The 18712-nt window shown below is 47.3% G+C and overlaps 1 protein-coding gene across 1 annotated transcript in view; it reads left to right on the top strand.

Moving 5' to 3' along the window:
* LOC143742475 (zinc finger MYM-type protein 1-like) overlaps nucleotides 1–18712 on the top strand; it is a 46949-nt gene that overhangs the window by 24199 nt on the left and 4038 nt on the right. Inside the window, exons 2-5 of the mRNA XM_077235350.1 lie at nucleotides 16107–16305; nucleotides 17358–17460; nucleotides 17668–17841; nucleotides 17968–18054. Of these exons, the coding sequence (XP_077091465.1) occupies nucleotides 16107–16305; nucleotides 17358–17460; nucleotides 17668–17782 (417 nt within the window). The 3' untranslated portion in view covers nucleotides 17783–17841; nucleotides 17968–18054. The remainder of the gene's footprint in view (nucleotides 1–16106; nucleotides 16306–17357; nucleotides 17461–17667; nucleotides 17842–17967; nucleotides 18055–18712) is intronic.

The following is an 18712-nucleotide window of genomic DNA, read 5'->3' as shown; positions in this document are numbered from 1 at the left end:
TTCACCACCTGGTCCCGGAAGGGAGTGGTAGGAACCTTGGGCACATATCCAGGCCGGGGTCTCAGGATCACGTGAGAGTAAGCCGGCCCAAATTCCAGGCACGCTTCGTCAACGGAGAATGCATGCAAGTCCCCCACCCTCTTGATGGAGGCCATTGCAACCAGGAGCGCTGTCTTCATAGACAGGAACTTAAGCTCCACTGATTGCAAAGGCTCAAAGGGAGCACTCCGCAGGGCAGTTAGAACCACTGAGAGGTCCCAAGAGGGAACGAGAGGAGGACGAGGAGGATTCAGTCTCCTCGCTCCTCTCAGGAACCTGATGATCAGGTCGTGCCTTCCAACAGACTTACCTTCGACTGGGTCATGGTGTGCGGCAATAGCGGCAACATAGACTTTCAGGGTGGAGGGAGACAGCCTTCGCTCCAGCCTATCTTGAAGGAAGGAAAGCACGACACTAATCGAACATCTCCGGGGGTCTTCTTGAAGAGAAGAGCACCAGTTGACGAAGAGGTTCCACTTCAACGCGTAGACGTGTCTCGTGGACGACGCTCTAGCGGAAGTGATGGTAGCCGCCACCGTAGGTGGAAGGGTACTCAAACCTGCTTTGTCCCGTCCAGGAGCCACACGTGGAGGTTCCAAAGATCAGGACGAGGGTGCCATAGGGTGCCCCGTCCCTGAGAAAGGAGGTCCTTCCTCAGGGGAATCGGCCAGGGAGGTGCTGTCGCGAGGAGTACTAGTTCGGAGAACCAGGTCCGGGCGGGCCAGTATGGCGCGATCAGAATGCCCTGCTCCCCGTCCTCCCTGACCTTGCGCAGGGTCTGCGCAAGAAGGCTCACTGGGGGAAACGCATATTTGCGGCCCCGCGGCCAGCTGTGCGCCAGTGCATCCGTGCCGAGCGTGCCCTCGGTCAGGGAATAATACAGGGCGCAATGGGTCGAGTCTTGAGAGGCAAACAGATCTATCTGTGCTTCCCCGAACTGGTCCCAAATCAGCTGAACCGACTGGGGATGGAGTCGCCAATCTCCCGGGAGGGGCTGAAGCCGTGAGAGCTCGTCGGCTGCACAGTTCAGGGCTCCGGGGATGTAAATGGCATGAAGCGACCTCAGATGCTTCTGACTCCATATGAGGAGGTGGCGGGCGAGTTGCGACATACGGCGGGAGCGTAGACCACCTTGATGGTTGATGTACGCTTCAGTGGCGGTATTGTCTGAACGGAATAGTACGTGTTGGTTCTTGAGCACGGCCCGGAAGCGGCGCAGAGCAAGACGTACGGCCAGCAACTCGAGGCAATTGATGTGCCAGAGGCGGCGGGGTCCTGTCCAGGAGCCCGCGGCAGCACGTCCATTGCACATGGCACCCCAGCCCGTGGAGGAGGCATCTGTCGTTACAACAACATGCCGCGAAGCTCGTTCCAGGGGCACTCCGGCCCGTAGAAAACTGAGGTCCGACCACGGGGTGAAGGTCTGACGGCAGGACGGAGTAACAGTTACTCGGAAGGTGCCGTGTTGCCATGCCCACCTCGGGACTCGGTCGCGAAGCCAAAGCTGAAGCGGTCTCATATGAAGCAATCCGAGCGGTGTTGCCACGGCTGCAGATGCCATATGCCCCAGGAGCCTCTGAAAGAGTTTCAGTGGAACCGTACTCTTGCCCTCGAACTGTCTCAGGCAAGTCAGCAGTGACTGCGCGCGCTCGCTCGTAAGCTGCGCGGACATGGCGACCGAGTCGATGTCCATACCGAGAAAAGAGATCCTCTGCACAGGGCAAAGTTTGCTCTTTTCCCAGTTGACCCGAAGGCCCAGACGAGCTAGGTGCCGGAGCACTAGGTCTCTGTGTTCGCATACCTGGTCTCGAGAGTGAGCTAGGATCAGCCAGTCGTCGATGTAGTTCAGGATACGAACCCCGTGTTCCCGAAGGGGAACAAGGGCTGCCTCGACGACCTTCGTGAAGACGCGAGGAGACAGGGCTAGCCCGAAAGGGAGAACCGCGTACTGGTATGCCTGCCCCTCGAAGGCAAACCGAAGGAACGGTCTGTGTCGAGGGAGAATGGAGACATGAAAGTAGGCGTCCTTCAGGTCGATTGCTGCAAACCAATCCTGGGGCCGCACACATCCGAGAATGTGTTTGGCAGTGAGCATCTTGAACGGCAGCCTGTGAAGGGAACGGTTCAGCACACGCAGGTCCAGGATTGGTCGTAACCCACCGGTTTTCTTGGGGACAATGAAGTACGGGCTGTAGAAGCCGGTCCTCATCTCGGCCGGAGGGACGGTCTCGATCGCACCCTTCGCCAGCAGGGTGGCGATCTCTGCTCTCATGATAGGGGCGTTGCCACCGACCAAAGTGGAGCGGACTCCCCTGAAGCGGGGAGGATACCGCGCGAACTGAATCGCGTAGCCGAGCCTGATCGTCCGTGCGACCCAGCGGGACAGGAGGGGGAGCTCTAGCCAGGCTCCCAAAAACTGTACCAGCGGGGTCATACGGACCACAGACTTCCCACCGATGGTGCAGCAGGGCGGAATGACTGGCCCGGACGTGGACGGCATAGCGGCCCGGTGTGGGGGCACAGTCATTAACCGCGCCCTGACAGAGGAGACCAGGGAAGGAAGAACGTTCCACGGGGGTCTGCTCTGCCAGGGGGCTGGCGACAGAGGCGGAAGGGAGCGGCACGGTCCGGGGACGGCGCGCACTGCCAACCGGCTCTGGGACAGAGGGGGACGAGGGGAGCACGGCTCGGAGGCGGCGCACCGTGTCGTCCGAGAACTCTGTGTGCTCAGGGATGGGAATGTTACTTCTTTCTTTAACCACATTAGGGTGCTGCCCACCCGTGGGTGAGCAGCGGGGAGTGGAGAACAAAAGATTCTCCCCCGGCCCTCCACCGGGGGAAGGAGTGGTCCTGCTACCATCTCCTGAGAAGTAATTTTCAGCATCCCTGAGCAGCCCGTCTCAGGAGCGCCGCTTGGCCCGGCGTTTAGCGGGGGTCGGGGCTGGAGAGGGCTGGGGCGCCTTCTTACGGCTTCCTCCGCGACCGGGCCTGGGTGGAGGCTGCTGCTTGGGCCGGGCGGGAGGGGCGGTAGCCGCAGGAGGGCGCCCTCGGCGGCGAACAGGCTGAGGGATCTGCCCGGTCGGCTGGGTGGAGGCAGCAGCGGGCCGTCGGGGCAGAATGTGCCTAATGGCCTCAGTCTGTTTCTGGGCGGTGGAGAACTGTTGGGCGAAGTCCTCCACCGCACCGCCGAATAGGCCGGCCTGGGACATGGGGGAGTCGAGCAGGCGAGAGCGCTCAGCGTCCCGCATGTCAGCCAGGTTCAGCCACAAGTGTCTCTCCTGGACCACAGCTGTGGACATCACCAGACCCAGGGAGCGTGCGGCCACCTTCGTCGCCCGGAGGGCTAGGTCGGTGGCGGTGCGCAGCTCATCGAAGAGCCCTGGGTCCGTCCTACCCTCGTGCATGTCCCTTAGCATCTGCGCCTGATAGACCTGCAGAGAGGCCATGGCATGCAAAGAGGCAGCCGCCTGTCCCGCCGCTCTGTAGGACTTCGCCACTAGGGTAGACGAGAACCTACAGGCCTTGGATGGGTGCTTAGGCTCGCCGCGAGAAGAGGCACTCTGAGGACACAACTGCATCGCAACAGAGCGCTCAACCGGGGGGAGCCCAGTGTACCCACGGGCGGCTGCCCCATCGAGGGGAGGAAAGGCGGATGAAATCAACGAGCGGTCGTGGGGAGACATGGGAGTCTTCCAGGACTTCGAGATTTCATCATGCACGTCCGGGAAGAAAGGTATTGGGGCAGGCTGAGGACGGGAAGCCGCAGCTGCACCCAAAAACCAATCGTCCAGCCGCGAGCGCTCAGGACAGGGTGGAGGGTTCCACTCCAAACCAATGCTCGCGGCCGCCCGGGAAAGCATGGCCATCATCTCTGGATCAGACTGAGCCACAGCCGTATTCACACCCGAGGGTGGCAGCTGTGACGAGTCGTCACTTCCAGACGAATCAGACCCGCCTAGTGATGCTGCGATCGACATCGCATCTTCCTCTGGAGCGCCAAAGGACACCCGCGGGACCTCAAAGGATGGTCCCGCGATGATCCCCTGAACGCTCACGGGTTGCAACACTGGAGAAGGTGCTGCGGGGCACGGACACATAGTCGGCGCTTTGTTCCACACAGTCACCCTCAGATCACCCTGGCCACCAGCCGAAGTAGAGCCTCTCGAGGAGGCGCTAGATCGGGGTGTGGATGAGGGGACTCTCACTCTTGCGAGATCCTTGAGTCTCGATCTAAGTGTTGCGATGGTCATGTTCCCACAGAAAGAACATGACTCATCCACGAGCGCTGCTTTAGCGGGATCAAAGCCCAAACACACCAAGCAGCGCTCGTGCCCATCAGAGTCAGACACCAGTCGACCGCAACCAGAAGTGCATGGGCGAGGCATCTTTAAAAAGACGTGCCGCGTGCAAGCTCTTTTTTGTGAGAGAAACTCAGTGCTGAAGCGCCCGCGGAGAACACACTCGCTGGCAAACCACGCTCAGATAAGCAGGAAGTGTGCACTCGCCGGGAGATCGCCGTCACACCAACACTGGAGAGTTGCTCGTCTCGTAAGAAGCTGACAATCAGAGATAGCTTAAGGAGTGAAGAATTACACTTGGCTCCGAAGCGAAAACATATCTGCCTGTTGCTGGCGTCCTCCTTTTATACCCACGAGGTGGGGCGGAGTTACGTCATGCAAATTCCGAAGACCCATGGCATTTCTTTGCCATTGGCTCGTTTTGTAATACTCGAAGTTGATAGGCTTTCTAAGCGGAACCCCATTCGTCGTCATCCGCCGTAACTCGGAGTGACAACGAAAGGGAACCCCAAATTCCTATCTCAAAAAATTAGCATATTTCATCCGACCAATAAAATAAGAGTTTTTAATACAAAAAAAGTCAACCTTCAAATAATTATGTTCAGTTATGCACTCAATACTTGGTCGGGAATCCTTTTGCAGAAATGACTGCTTCAATGCGGCGTGGCATGGAGGCAATCAGCCTGTGGCACTGCTGAGGTGTTATGGAGGCCCAGGATGCTTTGATTGCGGCCTTACATCCAGAGTGTTGGGTCTTGCGTCTCTCAACTTTCTCTTCACAATATCCCACAGATTCTCTATGGGGTTCAGGTCAGGAGAGTTGGCAGGCCAATTGAGCACAGTAATACCATGGTCAGTAAACCATTTACAAGTGGTTTTGGCACTGTGAGCAGGTGCCAGGTCATGCTGAAAAATGAAATCTTCATCTCCATAAAGCTTTTCAGCAGATGGAAGCATGAAGTGCTCCAAAATCTCCTGATAGCTAGCTGCATTGACCCTGCCCTTGATAAAACACAGTGGACCAACACCAGCAGCTGACATGGCACCCCAGACCATCACTGACTGTGGGTACTTGACACTGGACTTCAGGCATTTTGGCATTTCCTTCTCCCCAGTCTTCCTCCAGACTCTGGCACCTTGATTTCCGAATGACATGCAACTTCCCACTGAGGTGCCTTGATACAGCACTCTGGGAACAGCCTATTTGTTCAGAAATTTCTTTCTGTGTCTTACCCTCTTGCTTGAGGGTGTCAATGATGGCCTTCTGGACAGCAGTCAGGTCGGCAGTCTTACCCATGATTGCGGTTTTGAGTAATGAAACAGGCTGGGAGTTTTTAAAAGCCTCAGGAATCTTTTGCAGGTGTTTAGAGATAATTAGTTGATTCATATGATTAGGTTAATAGCTCGTTTAGAGACCCTTTTCATGATATGCTAATTTTTTGAGATAGGAATTTGGGGTTTTCATGAGCTGTATGCCAAAATCATCAGTATTAAAACAATAAAAGACCTGAAATATTTCAGTTGGTGTGCAATGAATCTAGAATATATGAAAGTTTAATTTTTATCATTACATTATGGAAAATAATGAACTTTATCACAATATGCTAATTTTTTGAGAAGGACCTGTATACTGTAGGTATATTCAGAATACTGAATATATATTAACTTCAGAAATCCACCATTATACTAATGTAATAATGTGAATCATAAAACCCTCTTTCGCTGTCAATGAGTATTTAAATGACTTTTAGTGACAAAACATAAATCATCATACACATAGGGATAACTGTTCAACTTATAATACATTTTAAATATAGACCATACACGTAACTGCTTCTGTATAACTTTAGTAATAACTCCTTTAAGTTTTAACAAACCTTCCCCTCTTCTCTTATCATTAACCATTATTTATAGCCTGTCAGGATACCTTAAACACTTGTAAGACTGGAAAATTGTAAGAATGTAGTAGAAGCCTACTCTCTGAGTGAACAAAGGAAATTACCATTTGGACCCCCTCATGTCCACCATTCGAGACGCAAGTCTCACTTCAGAATCATTCTAATCTACATTTCTTTTCCTCAACCCCCACTCGTGGTGATATCTCCCAAACTCACACAAGAATCTAAATGGTTTAATGTGAATGATTATCATCGAGTTTTATACATGTTTGGTATTATTTGAAATGTCTCAGTGCGACTGGTACAAATGTCTTATTCCCAAAGAAGTAAACCAAAAGGTAATAAAGTTCTTACGAGTTTGGAAATATCTTCCACACAGGAGGGTGTGTCTTTGAGTTCTCTTACGAGAGTACTCTCCAATTGCATAAGCTAGCTTACGCTACGGGAAAAGCCCCCTTTTCTCGAGAATACTGAAGGCAAAAATGATCCTTAATTTTCCATTAGTTTAAAATGCATTGCTGCACTGAAGCAGCTTGCGCGCCTATTGGTTGCTCTGCGGCAACTGCTGCAGCCTATCGATGGACTGTTAGTGACGTAAGCACCAATGAGGGCGAGGGCGCAGGCGTGGCTTATGTCTGTAGTAGCTGAGTCCAGATAGGATGTTTCTTTGATTTTCCACCTCTTCAGCGAAGACACCACATCGCTGAATCTCCGGAGAAGCCTGCGCCGTTGGTGAAGCCTTTTCAGCGGGACAAGCATCTGCTTCGCAGAACAGGAGTTGGCCATCCTCGCCGCTTCTCCGCCCGTACCTGCTGCATATCCTTTTCTAAAACACGCTGTGTGTTCGCCGGCAAACTCACTTTCCTAAAAGAGCTGAGGCGTTGTTCCAAATGCCTCGTTTCTCCTATGCGGCTCTTGCAGAGCCCCTCTCAGCGACGGGGACCGCCACATCCTGTGTGTTCCCGCCTGGGACGGACCCACGCCGAAATTACCTCACGCTTTCCCAAGATGGCTGCCCGGAATGTGACGCAATGGCTGTGTCGACCCTGCGGGCTCGACTAGCCATTTTCGACGTGGACCCCACTCCTCCGTCTCTTATGTACCCACCATACAGTGCTCATCCCTACTAACAAACAATGTTTGCCATGTGACACACCACCCGGCTCACGATGTTATGAGTGTAGGAAAAGTGACCGCTACCCAGTGTTCATCCCTACACAGAAGCACGGCTCGCTGTGTGACACACGCGCACTCAAATTGCGTTCAGTGTGTAGAGAGAGCGCGCGCCTCTCTGAGCGTCCCTGTTGCTTATTTTAACCCAGTCAGAGGCAGAACTGATAGCGCACAGGGCTGTACTGCTTGCACATCTAAAAACCTTGGGTCTCCAGGTCAACTGGACCAAGAGTTCGCTGTCTCCCAGCCAAACAATCTCTTTTTTGGGAACAGACTTAGACTCTGTATCAATGACAGCGCGGCTGACGTCAAAGCGCACGCAGCAGATACGGCGCTCAATATCCCTTTTCAAGGTCGACAGTATTCTCCCCCTCAAGAGGTTTCAGAGGATTCTGGGCCTTATGGCTTCGGCCTCGGCAGTGCTTCGGGTTGGGTCTGCTTCATATGCGCTCCTCCAGCGCTGGCTGAAAGCCCGGGACCGCGTCAATCGTGGACCTCGGGTCATTTTCGCCTCAAGGTGGACCAGAGCTGTGTGACAGCACTGGAACCATGGAAGGTGACAGACTGGTACCAGTCAGGCGTGGATCTGGGAACAGTTTTGACACGAAAAGTAATCTCGACAGACACCTCCAACTCAGGTTGTGGCACACTCTACGAGGGCAGGCCGGTCTTTGGCCTGTGGGCAGCCCAGGAAAGGCGCCTACACATAAACTGTCAAGAGATGAAAGCGGTCGAGAACGCACTTTCTCCCCCTCTTAAAGGGCCAGAATGTCCTAGCCCGCACAGACAACATGGCGGTAGTGTCATACATAAACCACCAGGGCGGTCTCAGATCAAGGAGCCTCCATACGTTGGCAGAACGCCTCCTCGTGCGCTCAATGATGGCGGCACACGTGCCGGGCTGTCAAAACGTGGGTCCGGACATGCTGTCCAGAGACAATGTTCCCCAAGGGGAATGGTCCCTGCACCCCCAATATATAAATTATAGGTGTTCCGTAGTGATTTAGGATAATACAAAGGCAAGGCATATAAATTTTACACAAAAAAATAATAATAATAATTACAGACTGCAAATTTAGAGCTAACGTTACACATTTAACTAAGAACTGAAGCATAGGCCTATTTACTTAACAGAATTGTGCATGAGGAAGAGCATTTAAATTAAGAAAATACTTTTTTGCTTTTGGGTTGAAAACGCATAAACTTAAATTGAATTATTATTATTATTATTATTATTATTATTAATCAAAGTACCTCCAGAACTGGAATTACGTTGTACAAAAATCAAAAGCAACCTACAGAATTGTACAAAATGAATGAATATTGTTAACAAATATCATTCAAAATCTATGGTAAATTAAGTAACGTAAATATATCAACACCTAACTTACCGAAGTGATTAATTAAGTTGCACTGTCGGATAAAATGGACGGCGCCTGAGGCTACTCGTAGAGGAAGCAGGAGAAATGGAATTGACCAACTTGCAGCCACCTACACAGTTATACAGAAGCACATTTTGACTTCAAATATCTTTCAAAATCTATAATATACACAAAGCAACACTTACCGAAGTGATTAACGTTACAGTGTCGGAAAAATGGACGCCGCCTGAGGCAACTCGAAGACAAAGCGGGAGAAATGGAATTGACCCATTTTGAAGCCACCTACACAGTTATACAGAAGCACATTTTGTCAACACATGTCATTCAAAATCTATTGTAAATTAAATATAAAAATATAACAAAACTTTCCAAAGTGTCCACACTGGAAAAAATTTACGCCGCCGAGGCATCAATTTGATTAAATATTTAATCAAATCAAAGTAGAAAATAGCTACTTTCAGCAAAAACACTATTTTACTTTTAATGAAGAACTTGACTTAGTGGTCATGATACTGGAATTTCTAACTTCAATATGATACCTTGAAGAATATAAATATTCAGTATCATTTTCAATATCATGGGGAAATCAACATACTGTATACTGTTACATAGATATTTTAATATCTCAATTTTTGTCTATCCATTTTGTCAATGTAATCATTATTTTAACACACAGCACGTGTAAAACATATATATACACAGTAAAAACCTTTTCCATTTTCTGATCGCAAATACTTTATATAGCAAATACTAAGTGCGGATTGTATCTCGATGTGAGCAAATATTTGCTTTTGCCATGTAAAAGGTGATGCGGTGTATTAAATAACTCAATGCTGAGTACTGATTGCCATTTATCGTTGTGCTCTTTTTGTTTTCTTTCTCTTGTGTTTTCTTGGTTTTCTGTGTCTCTGAAGTATGGCAAATACACCCTCTTACTGAACCTTGAAACGAAAATCTAGAAAAAGAGTTAACCAACAATTGGAGTCAATTCAGTCTGGTTTTGCTTTAGGCTGCAGGGCTGAAAATTTACCAGTTGACAATTATGAATATCCAGTTAACAATGAGGAGGACTTCATGGACTGTGAATCATCTTTCTCTGAAGAGTTAGATTCTTTACTGTATGATAACAGTAGCTCTGTTGAAGAAGAGGAAGCTCATATGGAAAGTAGATTGGCATCCTGGGCATTGGAAAAAAATATAACACACAGTGCATTGAGTCATTTATTGAAAATTCTAAAGTACCACCATCCATCATTGCCAGCTGATGCAAGAACACTACTTAGGACTTCACGTTCAGAGTCAGTGGTTGTCCAGGAAAAGGCTGGTGGGACATACCATTACTTTGGAATCCTATAGTCAATCAAGACCACTTTGGAGGCAAATAAGTCCAGCTTAGATAGTGGTGTATGCTTAGAACTTCAAGCGAATGTGGATGGGTTGCCAGTTTTTAAAAGTTCTTCCACCCAGTTCTGGCCCATTCTTGGAGTCATCAAGAACCTCCCCCAGCATCAGCCATTTGTGATTGGGCTTTTCTGTGGTACCAGAAAGGCATCACTCATTGAGTATATGGAAGATTTTGTTGGTGAAGTTATTGCCTTGGAGAAAGGATTTACATTTCAAGGAATTACCATGAGGCTCCAACTGTGCTCAATGGTCTGTGATGCACCAGAGCTTTTCTGAGGAATGTTAAAGGACACAAGGGCTACTCAGGGTGCGAGAAATGTATGCAGGTGGGGGAATATCATTGAGCTTGCGAGAGGACGCTGGCGTGTCTGTCGCCGCTTCTCATGCTCATGTCGCTGCTTCTCATGCTCACAAACAAAATAACGCACTACTACCGCTACTCTGCGATTCTTCTCCCGTTGCTTTATCAAAGCTGGACTATACTTCATGCTACTAGTTGGATTAACTTTCTCACATTCTGCAACTCTTTCGCTGTATGCTTGGTTATGCTACAGGATCTGGTAAACCTGTGGTTTTTTCCAGCTGCTACGCTTCTTTGCAATCGGACGATTTCCAAACTGTGAACATTGTAATTACCTCTGTCAACGGCTTGATCCTCCACAGTATTCTCTGTTGAAGCTTGGTCGTGATGATCTGCGGCTTGTAAGCTGCTAGCTAGTGTTGGGCAAGCTAACGTTTTCCTCTGGCATCATGGCATTCCTAAGATACTGCGCTCTGGAACTCAAGAATTTCAACTCGCACATCGTACCGGGCAACGGTAGCCTTGAGGTGATTAAATCTCTCCATCTCTTACGTCGTGCCCCCTATGTGCACAGGGCTGTTCGGCATAAGCTTGTTTACACGGAGACATCCCAGGCTATTCCTGTTGTTCGGTCTATCACTTCCCAGCGACGACGTCATCAGAATGAGCCGCGTATACACCTTTTGAATCTACGGCCTGTTGAACAGGCTGTTGACGTCACTTCTCATGCCAACTCATCTGTCCTGAAATCTGTTTCATTCATGCTGCTGAACACTCGATCGCTAAATAATAAAGCACCACTCATACATGACATTATAACTGACAGGAAACTGGATTTTCTTTGTCTAACTGAAACTTGGCAGAACCAAATGGACTTTCTTACGCTTAACCAAGCTACCCCCCAAGGCTATAGTTACATTCAAAAGCCACGTAGTTCTGGACGGGGTGGGGGACTGGCTGTCATACATCATGCAGATTTCCATATAAAAGAATTTCCAGTACACACCTCTTCATTTGAGTGCATTCATTTTGCTTTGATCGGGCCAATGCAGCTACAAATGGTCCTTGTCTATCGTCCGCCTAAGGCATCTGCTAGTTTCCTGCCGGAGCTCTCTGACCTCCTTGCTCTAATCTGTCCCACCTTTCCAGCTACGATCTTACTTGGTGACTTTAACATCCATGTTGACTCCAGTAATGTCTACACTGCAGAATTTTTGTCACTACTGGACTGTTTTAATTTTTCACAAGATGTCAACGGCCCAACTCATGCTAAAGGTCATACACTGGATCTGGTATGCTCCTTGGGTATAACCCCAACCCATCTACAAACTATCGACCTAGCTATTTCTGATCACCTTGCCGTTATGTTCTCTGTTTCTGTACACACACACAGGAAGTGTGTGAAAAGGACCATTGCATATCGAAACATCAAACAAGTGTGCATTCACAAATTATCATACACTCTTGCAGGCCATCTTATCAGCTGTCCTCCATCCTGTACAGTTGATGACTTGGTTACTCACTACAACTTGGCCCTGTCACATAGTCTGGACTCTGTTGCCCCCCTCATTACGCGATCTGTCTCATTCTCCTCTCCTGCTCCCTGGTTCAATGCTGAACTCCGCGCAATGAAGGCTACAGGGCGGAGGCTGGAAAGGTACTATAAAAAATCTAGCCTTACTGTCCACCAGCTAGCCTATAAGAACCACGTTAAGAGCTACAAAGATGCCCTATCCAAGGTGAAAAATAACTACTACTCTACACTCATTGGCAAACAACAACACCATCCTAGACAGCTTTTTTCCATTATCAACCGCTTACTCTGCCCACCTGACCCTCCTCAACCTTCTGATGCTGCTGGCTTATGTTCTAAATTCCTGGTTCATTTCCGGGAAAAGGTTGAAACCATCCACCAACAACTGCAGCTGTCCAGCTTATCTCAATCAACCGTACTACCATTGTCTGACACAAACTCTTCAACCGCTCTCGCGCCGCAGGACTGCCTCTCCTCCTTCTCCCCGCTCAACACAGCTCAAGTCCTTGAGCTAGTATCAAAAGCAAAGGCCATAACCAGCAAACAGGATCCTATGCCGACAGCCTTGGTTAAGGCATGTCTTCCAACTTTGGGTCCAACACTGGTTAACATCATTAACACTTCACTGTCTTCTGGGGTGGTCCCCACCAGCTTTAAAACTGCTGTGGTGATCCCTACACTTAAAAAACCAGGCCTGAACCAAGACGATTTAAACCATTACCGCCCTATCTCAAATCTACCTTTCATCTCTAAGTTATTGGAAAGGGCTGTGGCTTCCCAACTCAACCATCACATGTTACAGCACAACCTCTACGAGCCTTTTCAATCTGGTTTCAGGACACATCATAGCACAGAAACTGCCCTCATCAAAATCACGAATGACCTCCACATGGCAGCTGACTCTGGCCATGTCAGCATTCTAATACTTCTTGACCTCTCTGCAGCCTTCGATACAGTTTCCCATTCCATTCTTCTCACACGTCTCTCTGAACTCATTGGCCTTACTGATACAGTGTATTCCTGGTTTAAATCCTATCTCACCGACAGGCAACAATATGTCACCTTCAAGGGGACTTGCTCTAAATTGGCGCCAGTCCTGCATGGCGTGCCACAAGGATCTGTACTTGGCCCACTGCTATTTAATATTTACATGTTGCCACTTGGGATGATTGGCCGGAAGCATGGATTACACTTCCACTGCTATGCTGACGACACTCAGCTCTACATCAGTACCAAGCCTTCTACTTCTCTTCCACCAGTGGCACTTATCAACTGCCTGAAGGACCTAAAGCACTGGTTGGACAGTAACCTTCTCAAACTGAACAAAGACAAAACAGAACTCATGGTGTTTGCCCCGCTGTCACTTCTTAAAAAAGTTGATGACATCATACTGGATGTGGATGGCTGCTCAATCTCTGCATCTCCTCAAGTACGCAACCTGGGCGTCATCATGGACTCCACTCTCTCCTTCCAACAACACATCAAAAACGTCACTAAAATTGCTTTCTATCATCTCAAGAACATCTCCAGACTCCGACAGTGCCTCTCCAACTCTGTAGCTGAGGCCCTCATCCACTCATTCATCACCTCCAGACTTGACTATTGCAATGGCATCCTGTTCGGTCTACCCAGCAAAGCCACTGACAGACTACAGTATGTGCAGAACTCTGCGGCTAGGATGCTCACACACACAAAACTTGGTCTTCACATTACTCCCATCCTGATGAAGCTTCATTGGCTGCCAGTTAAGTCCCGCATCAAATATAAAATCCTCCTCCTGACGTACAAGTCCCTTCATGGACTTGCACCCCAGTACATTACTGATCTTCTCCATCCCTACACTCAGTCACGGTCCCTGCGTTCCTCTGACAAGGATCTGCTTGCTGTTCCTAAGTCCAGGCTTAAGACATTTGGTGATAGAGCTTTCTGTGTTGGTGCTCCGTCACTTTGGAACAAGCTTCCCCATGAGATCCGCTCTGCCTCCTTACTTTTAACCTTTAAATGCCAGCTCAAAACACACCTTTTCAATGAGGCCTATGGACTCTAGCTCCCCTGGCCTTTGCCCCTATCTTAATTCTACCCTTCCCTTTCTCATGTTGATTGTTAAGCGTCCTTGGGTACTTTGAAAGGCGCTATATAAATTGAAGTTATTATTATTATTATTATTAATATGTAAACAATAGGGTGATATTCCCTCAAACTGATGCCCGCCTCCGGAATGACAAAGACTTCAAAGAAATGGCTGATGAAGGGCATCATCTCGGATATTCTCATCTTTGGGCAGCTCTTGAAGATCAGAAAAAGTGTGCCAGTGGAGTTTCCACGAAGGCCAAGATCTTTGAATGAAGTAGACCGATGGAAAGCTTCTGAATTCCGCCAGTTCCTGCTTTATACTGGTCCTGTGCTCCTTAAAGATTTCCTGCATACTACAGTATACCAGCACTTCTTACTTTTTTTGTTTGAGTGTTCATACTGTCAAACAAGGCGCTGCTTGAAGCGTACACAGATTATGCAAATGATGCGCTTGTGTTGTTTGTTCAGCACTTAGGAAAGCTGTATGGTGACATGTACCTTTCCTACAATGTGCACAACCTTGTGCACCTTGCACAAGATGTAAAGGTGCATGGAAACCTGGATTCCTTCAGTGCCTTCAAATTTGAAAATTTCATGCAAAAACTAAAGAAGCTTGTCAGGAAACCAGAATCTCCCTGCTGCCAGGTTGTGAAGAGGCTTGCAGAGAGAGAGACTGAACAAATGGAGAGAGTAGAAAGATTAGGTGTAAGGAGAGAACACACATCTGGACCTCTACCACCATTGTTTCACTGTGGACAGCAGTACACCCAATATAACGCAGAACTCTTCACCCTTAAACTTGACCAAGCCAACAGCCACGTCTACATTCAGGGAAAGGTAGCAAAGATCAGGAATATATTTGTTGATAAAGAGGAGGTATACCTGGTCTACTCTACATTTTCCAATCAAGAGTCCTTCTTTGAGTACCCTACATCTTCCTCTACATTTGGCATACATTTAGTAGATGGCCTCTTGGACATGACACAGAACTGCAGTATTGGACTTGTAGAAGGGAAGGTTTTCCTTATACCTCATGGGAGACAATTTGTTGCTGTACCTTTAATACATATGAACTGACAATTTAAATCGATCCAAACACACACCAAAACTATCCCACCTCCTGTCCATCTCTCTCAGAATCCGTCCCTACATCCGTCTATCTGTCTGTCTATCTATCTGTCTGTCTAGCTGTCTGTCCGTCCGCCTCTTCTGCCACCAAAGATTCTTCCTCTGATCTGCCTCAATCTCCTTACATGAACAGTAAGTAGTTAGTACTGTAAAATGTTGTTTTCACTATTGTGTCTTGCCGGGTATAAAGTTCACTTTTTTAACTATAATATACCTTACAAAATGAACCGTTATGCTGAATCGTTATTGACCTTTTTAAGTGTTTACTGCATAACAGTGACCAGCTGGATACAAACTAATAGATGGTAACAATATTGTGACATTAAACATTTGGGTCAGGTTTGCGTGCGTTTTTGTCACATTGTTTTAACCGCTTGAGGTAGCCTAATGTTAGCGTCCTCTCAGCAACAAACATACTGCTGTTCTTTCTCTGCTAATGCAGCATCTCAACACATTAATTAATTACTTTATAAAGATATGGCAACATGTTCTGTAGTGTTCTGTATTCATACCGTTTCGCTGTCTGTGTTTGAAATGTGCATCTGAAGTGTCAGCGCTCTTCATGCCTGCCATGTTGTCTCTGTGCAGCACTCAGACTCACGTGGCAAAATAAACAACACAGGCGCCGTCTAGAGGCCCAATTACAATTTCAAGAAAGAGCTTTAAAATATGGACCTTATTGAATTATCAAATAAAAAATTTTACCTGGTGGATGGGCGGTTGCCAACTTTAAACCCTAGTGTCCTGATATAAACTGGTTGTGAGAGATTTTTCTCGTGTAAGACATTATGTATCACACAAGAGCAGTAGCAGGTGGTATTTTCATCTTTACTCAAGTGATTATTAATTAAGTACACTTATTTATTTTTTTATTAGGTGAATATGTACCTAATAGTACTGTTCGAGAAGGAAAGCAAAACTGGCCCGGTGGCAAAGGAGTGGTTTTCAGATGGTCTTGCTTGGTGGCCACAGTATAGTGACAAGTTCAAGATTTTGAAAAGTGTTCAAAAAAAAGTTGCTCCCAATCCATCAAAGGGCTGGAAACAATTTGCTGCACGTGTTCTCTACGAATCAGGTAGTTTTCTATGAAGTATGCAATTGAGTGCTACACCATCTGGGGCCCTATTTTAACGATCTGAAACGCAAGTGTCAAAGCGCAAAGCGCAAGTAACTTTGTGGGCGGATCCCGGCGCTGTTGCTATTTTCCCGGCGGGATAAATGCCTCTTGCGCCTCGCGCAAATCTAAAAGGGGTTGGTCTGAAGTAGCTTCATTATTCATAGGTCTGGTTTGGGCGTAACGCGAAACAAACCAATAAGAGCTTTATATCACATTCCCTTTAAGAGCATGATGAACGAGGTGCGCTTGTTCCATGGCGCAATACTATTATAACGGCGCATTTACCAGGCGCGCTTCAGAATCGGTTCTCAGCCGAGGAGATCGATGTTCTCGTCAGGGCCGTAAAAGAAAGAGAAGTGACATTGGAGATGGGACAAACCCACCCAAATTAGCTTCGGTTAAACATGCATATAATAATTTGGGTAAATGTGTAAGCTTTATGCCTATTTTCCCCATCGTCATGGACACAACAATGATTTCCCTCGTGTTTTAATATTTTTCCTCATAATAATGTATCATTTGCAAAAAGTTAAATGCATCTGTGTAAATGAGAGAATCATCTACAGTATATGCACGTTGTTCACACTCTGTATTATGGCCAGGCATGCGCGCTTAAAATAGCATCTGAATGTACGCGCAACGCGCCATTGACTTTAGACTAGGTTTTTTCTGGTCAGTGGCGCAATTGTTTTATAGAACAGCAAAATAGCATGAGGGAAAGTTTGCGCCGGAACACGCCTCCTCTTTGCGCTGAACCGCCCCGGGGCGCGCAAGTGTATTTCTTAGTTAACCGACGTGTGTCTGTGGAGGGAAAAGTCCGCTTTGCGTGGGTGCAAAATAGGAATGATACATGCATCAGTGTACAAAGTCATTTGCGCCGGGTGCAAGATAGGGCCCCTGGTGTTGCTTTGTTATTTATTTGTTCTGATATTGTCAAATACTATCACTACATTATATTATACCTCGGTATGTTATAGTTCAATAGTTAACAGGCTAAATCTTGCTTACAGATTCAATTGACAAAATAAGAGAAAATTGGGAATGGTCATGTGTAACATCAGACCTCAACAGAGACAGGGAACAAGACAATACACCTGTACGACAACGAAGGAAGTAAGCACATATTTCTTTGTTGAATATGAAATAATTCTCATTTTAGTCTGAGTTTTAACTATATCACACACAATGTAATGGAACTGTGTCATGTATTTAATGCTTGAGGGAAATGTTGTTAGTCACCTTTGCTTGTATTGCATAACATTATGCATGAAAACCAAAAAGTCTCATAATGGTTAATTTACATAGACCAAAACGTCTCAGGTCACCATCACCCTCATCTCATCAACATCATCAGAGGAAGATGACCTACCAGAAATACAACCTCGCCCACCCAAAAGACCAAAAAAACTTAATCGACCCCCTCCAAGAAACTTAACCGCCCCTCCTCCCTTGCCATTGGTCATAAGACCAAAACCACAGAGGCCATCAGAGCTGGTAAGCTTATTTTTATTCTGTGTGTCAAAATAAATCTCATCAAAGTCACATCTAAGACTCAACATCGCTAGACTGGTGACAAGCATGCTAGTTTTATCTTTTTGTAATGTTTTCATTTCATAACAGGGATTGCACAGCCCCGACCAGTGTCCTCCAATAGAAACCATAGCCCTGTTCCAGCCTGGCAACAGAGCGATATGAATTCATCTCAACGTAAGAGATATGACAGTGTAGCCTAGATATGGGTGTAGCTATGTAAGAAAATCTCACATAGATGAGATGAACGTGGATTGACAACAGAACCGGAAGAGGATACAATGCTGAATAAAGTCATCGTTTTTGTTATTTTTGGAACAAAATGTATTTTCGATGCTTCAAAAAATTCTAACTAACCCCCTGAGGTCACGTGGACTACTTTGATGATGTCTTTATTGCCTTTCTGGACAAGGAAAGTATACCGTACATAGATTTTCAATGGAGGGACAGAAAACTCTCGGACTAACTCTAAAATATCTTAAACTGTGTTCCGAAGATGAACGGAGGTCTTACGGGCTTGGAACGACATGACGTCATTAATGACATAATTTTCATTTTTGGGTGAACTAACCCTTTAAGCCAAAATGGGGGTCAACCTTGAACAAATTGCAACAGAAACAAACTCAGCTGATTTTGTATCCTCAATATGTCCTGAGTAAGGGGAAAAAAAGCCTCATTAATACATAGAGGCAGGAAGAAGTATTTTAGAAACCAGCCTCTATTAATTATTATTGCAGAGATGGGGTTTGGGACTGGGTCCGTGGGACTGTTTCTGGGGGATGAGTCTGAGGGAAGAACACAAGGGTAAGGAGAGGGAAGAACACAAAGGAGAATG

This window comes from Siphateles boraxobius, unplaced genomic scaffold, assembly GCF_051911475.1.
Source record: "Siphateles boraxobius isolate OS27281-9 unplaced genomic scaffold, OSU_SipBor_1 19, whole genome shotgun sequence".
In the NCBI taxonomy this organism is placed as follows: Eukaryota; Metazoa; Chordata; class Actinopteri; order Cypriniformes; family Leuciscidae; genus Siphateles; species Siphateles boraxobius.
The sequence above is the reverse complement of the archived record's forward strand: the minus strand, read 5'-3'. Positions and strand labels throughout refer to the sequence as shown.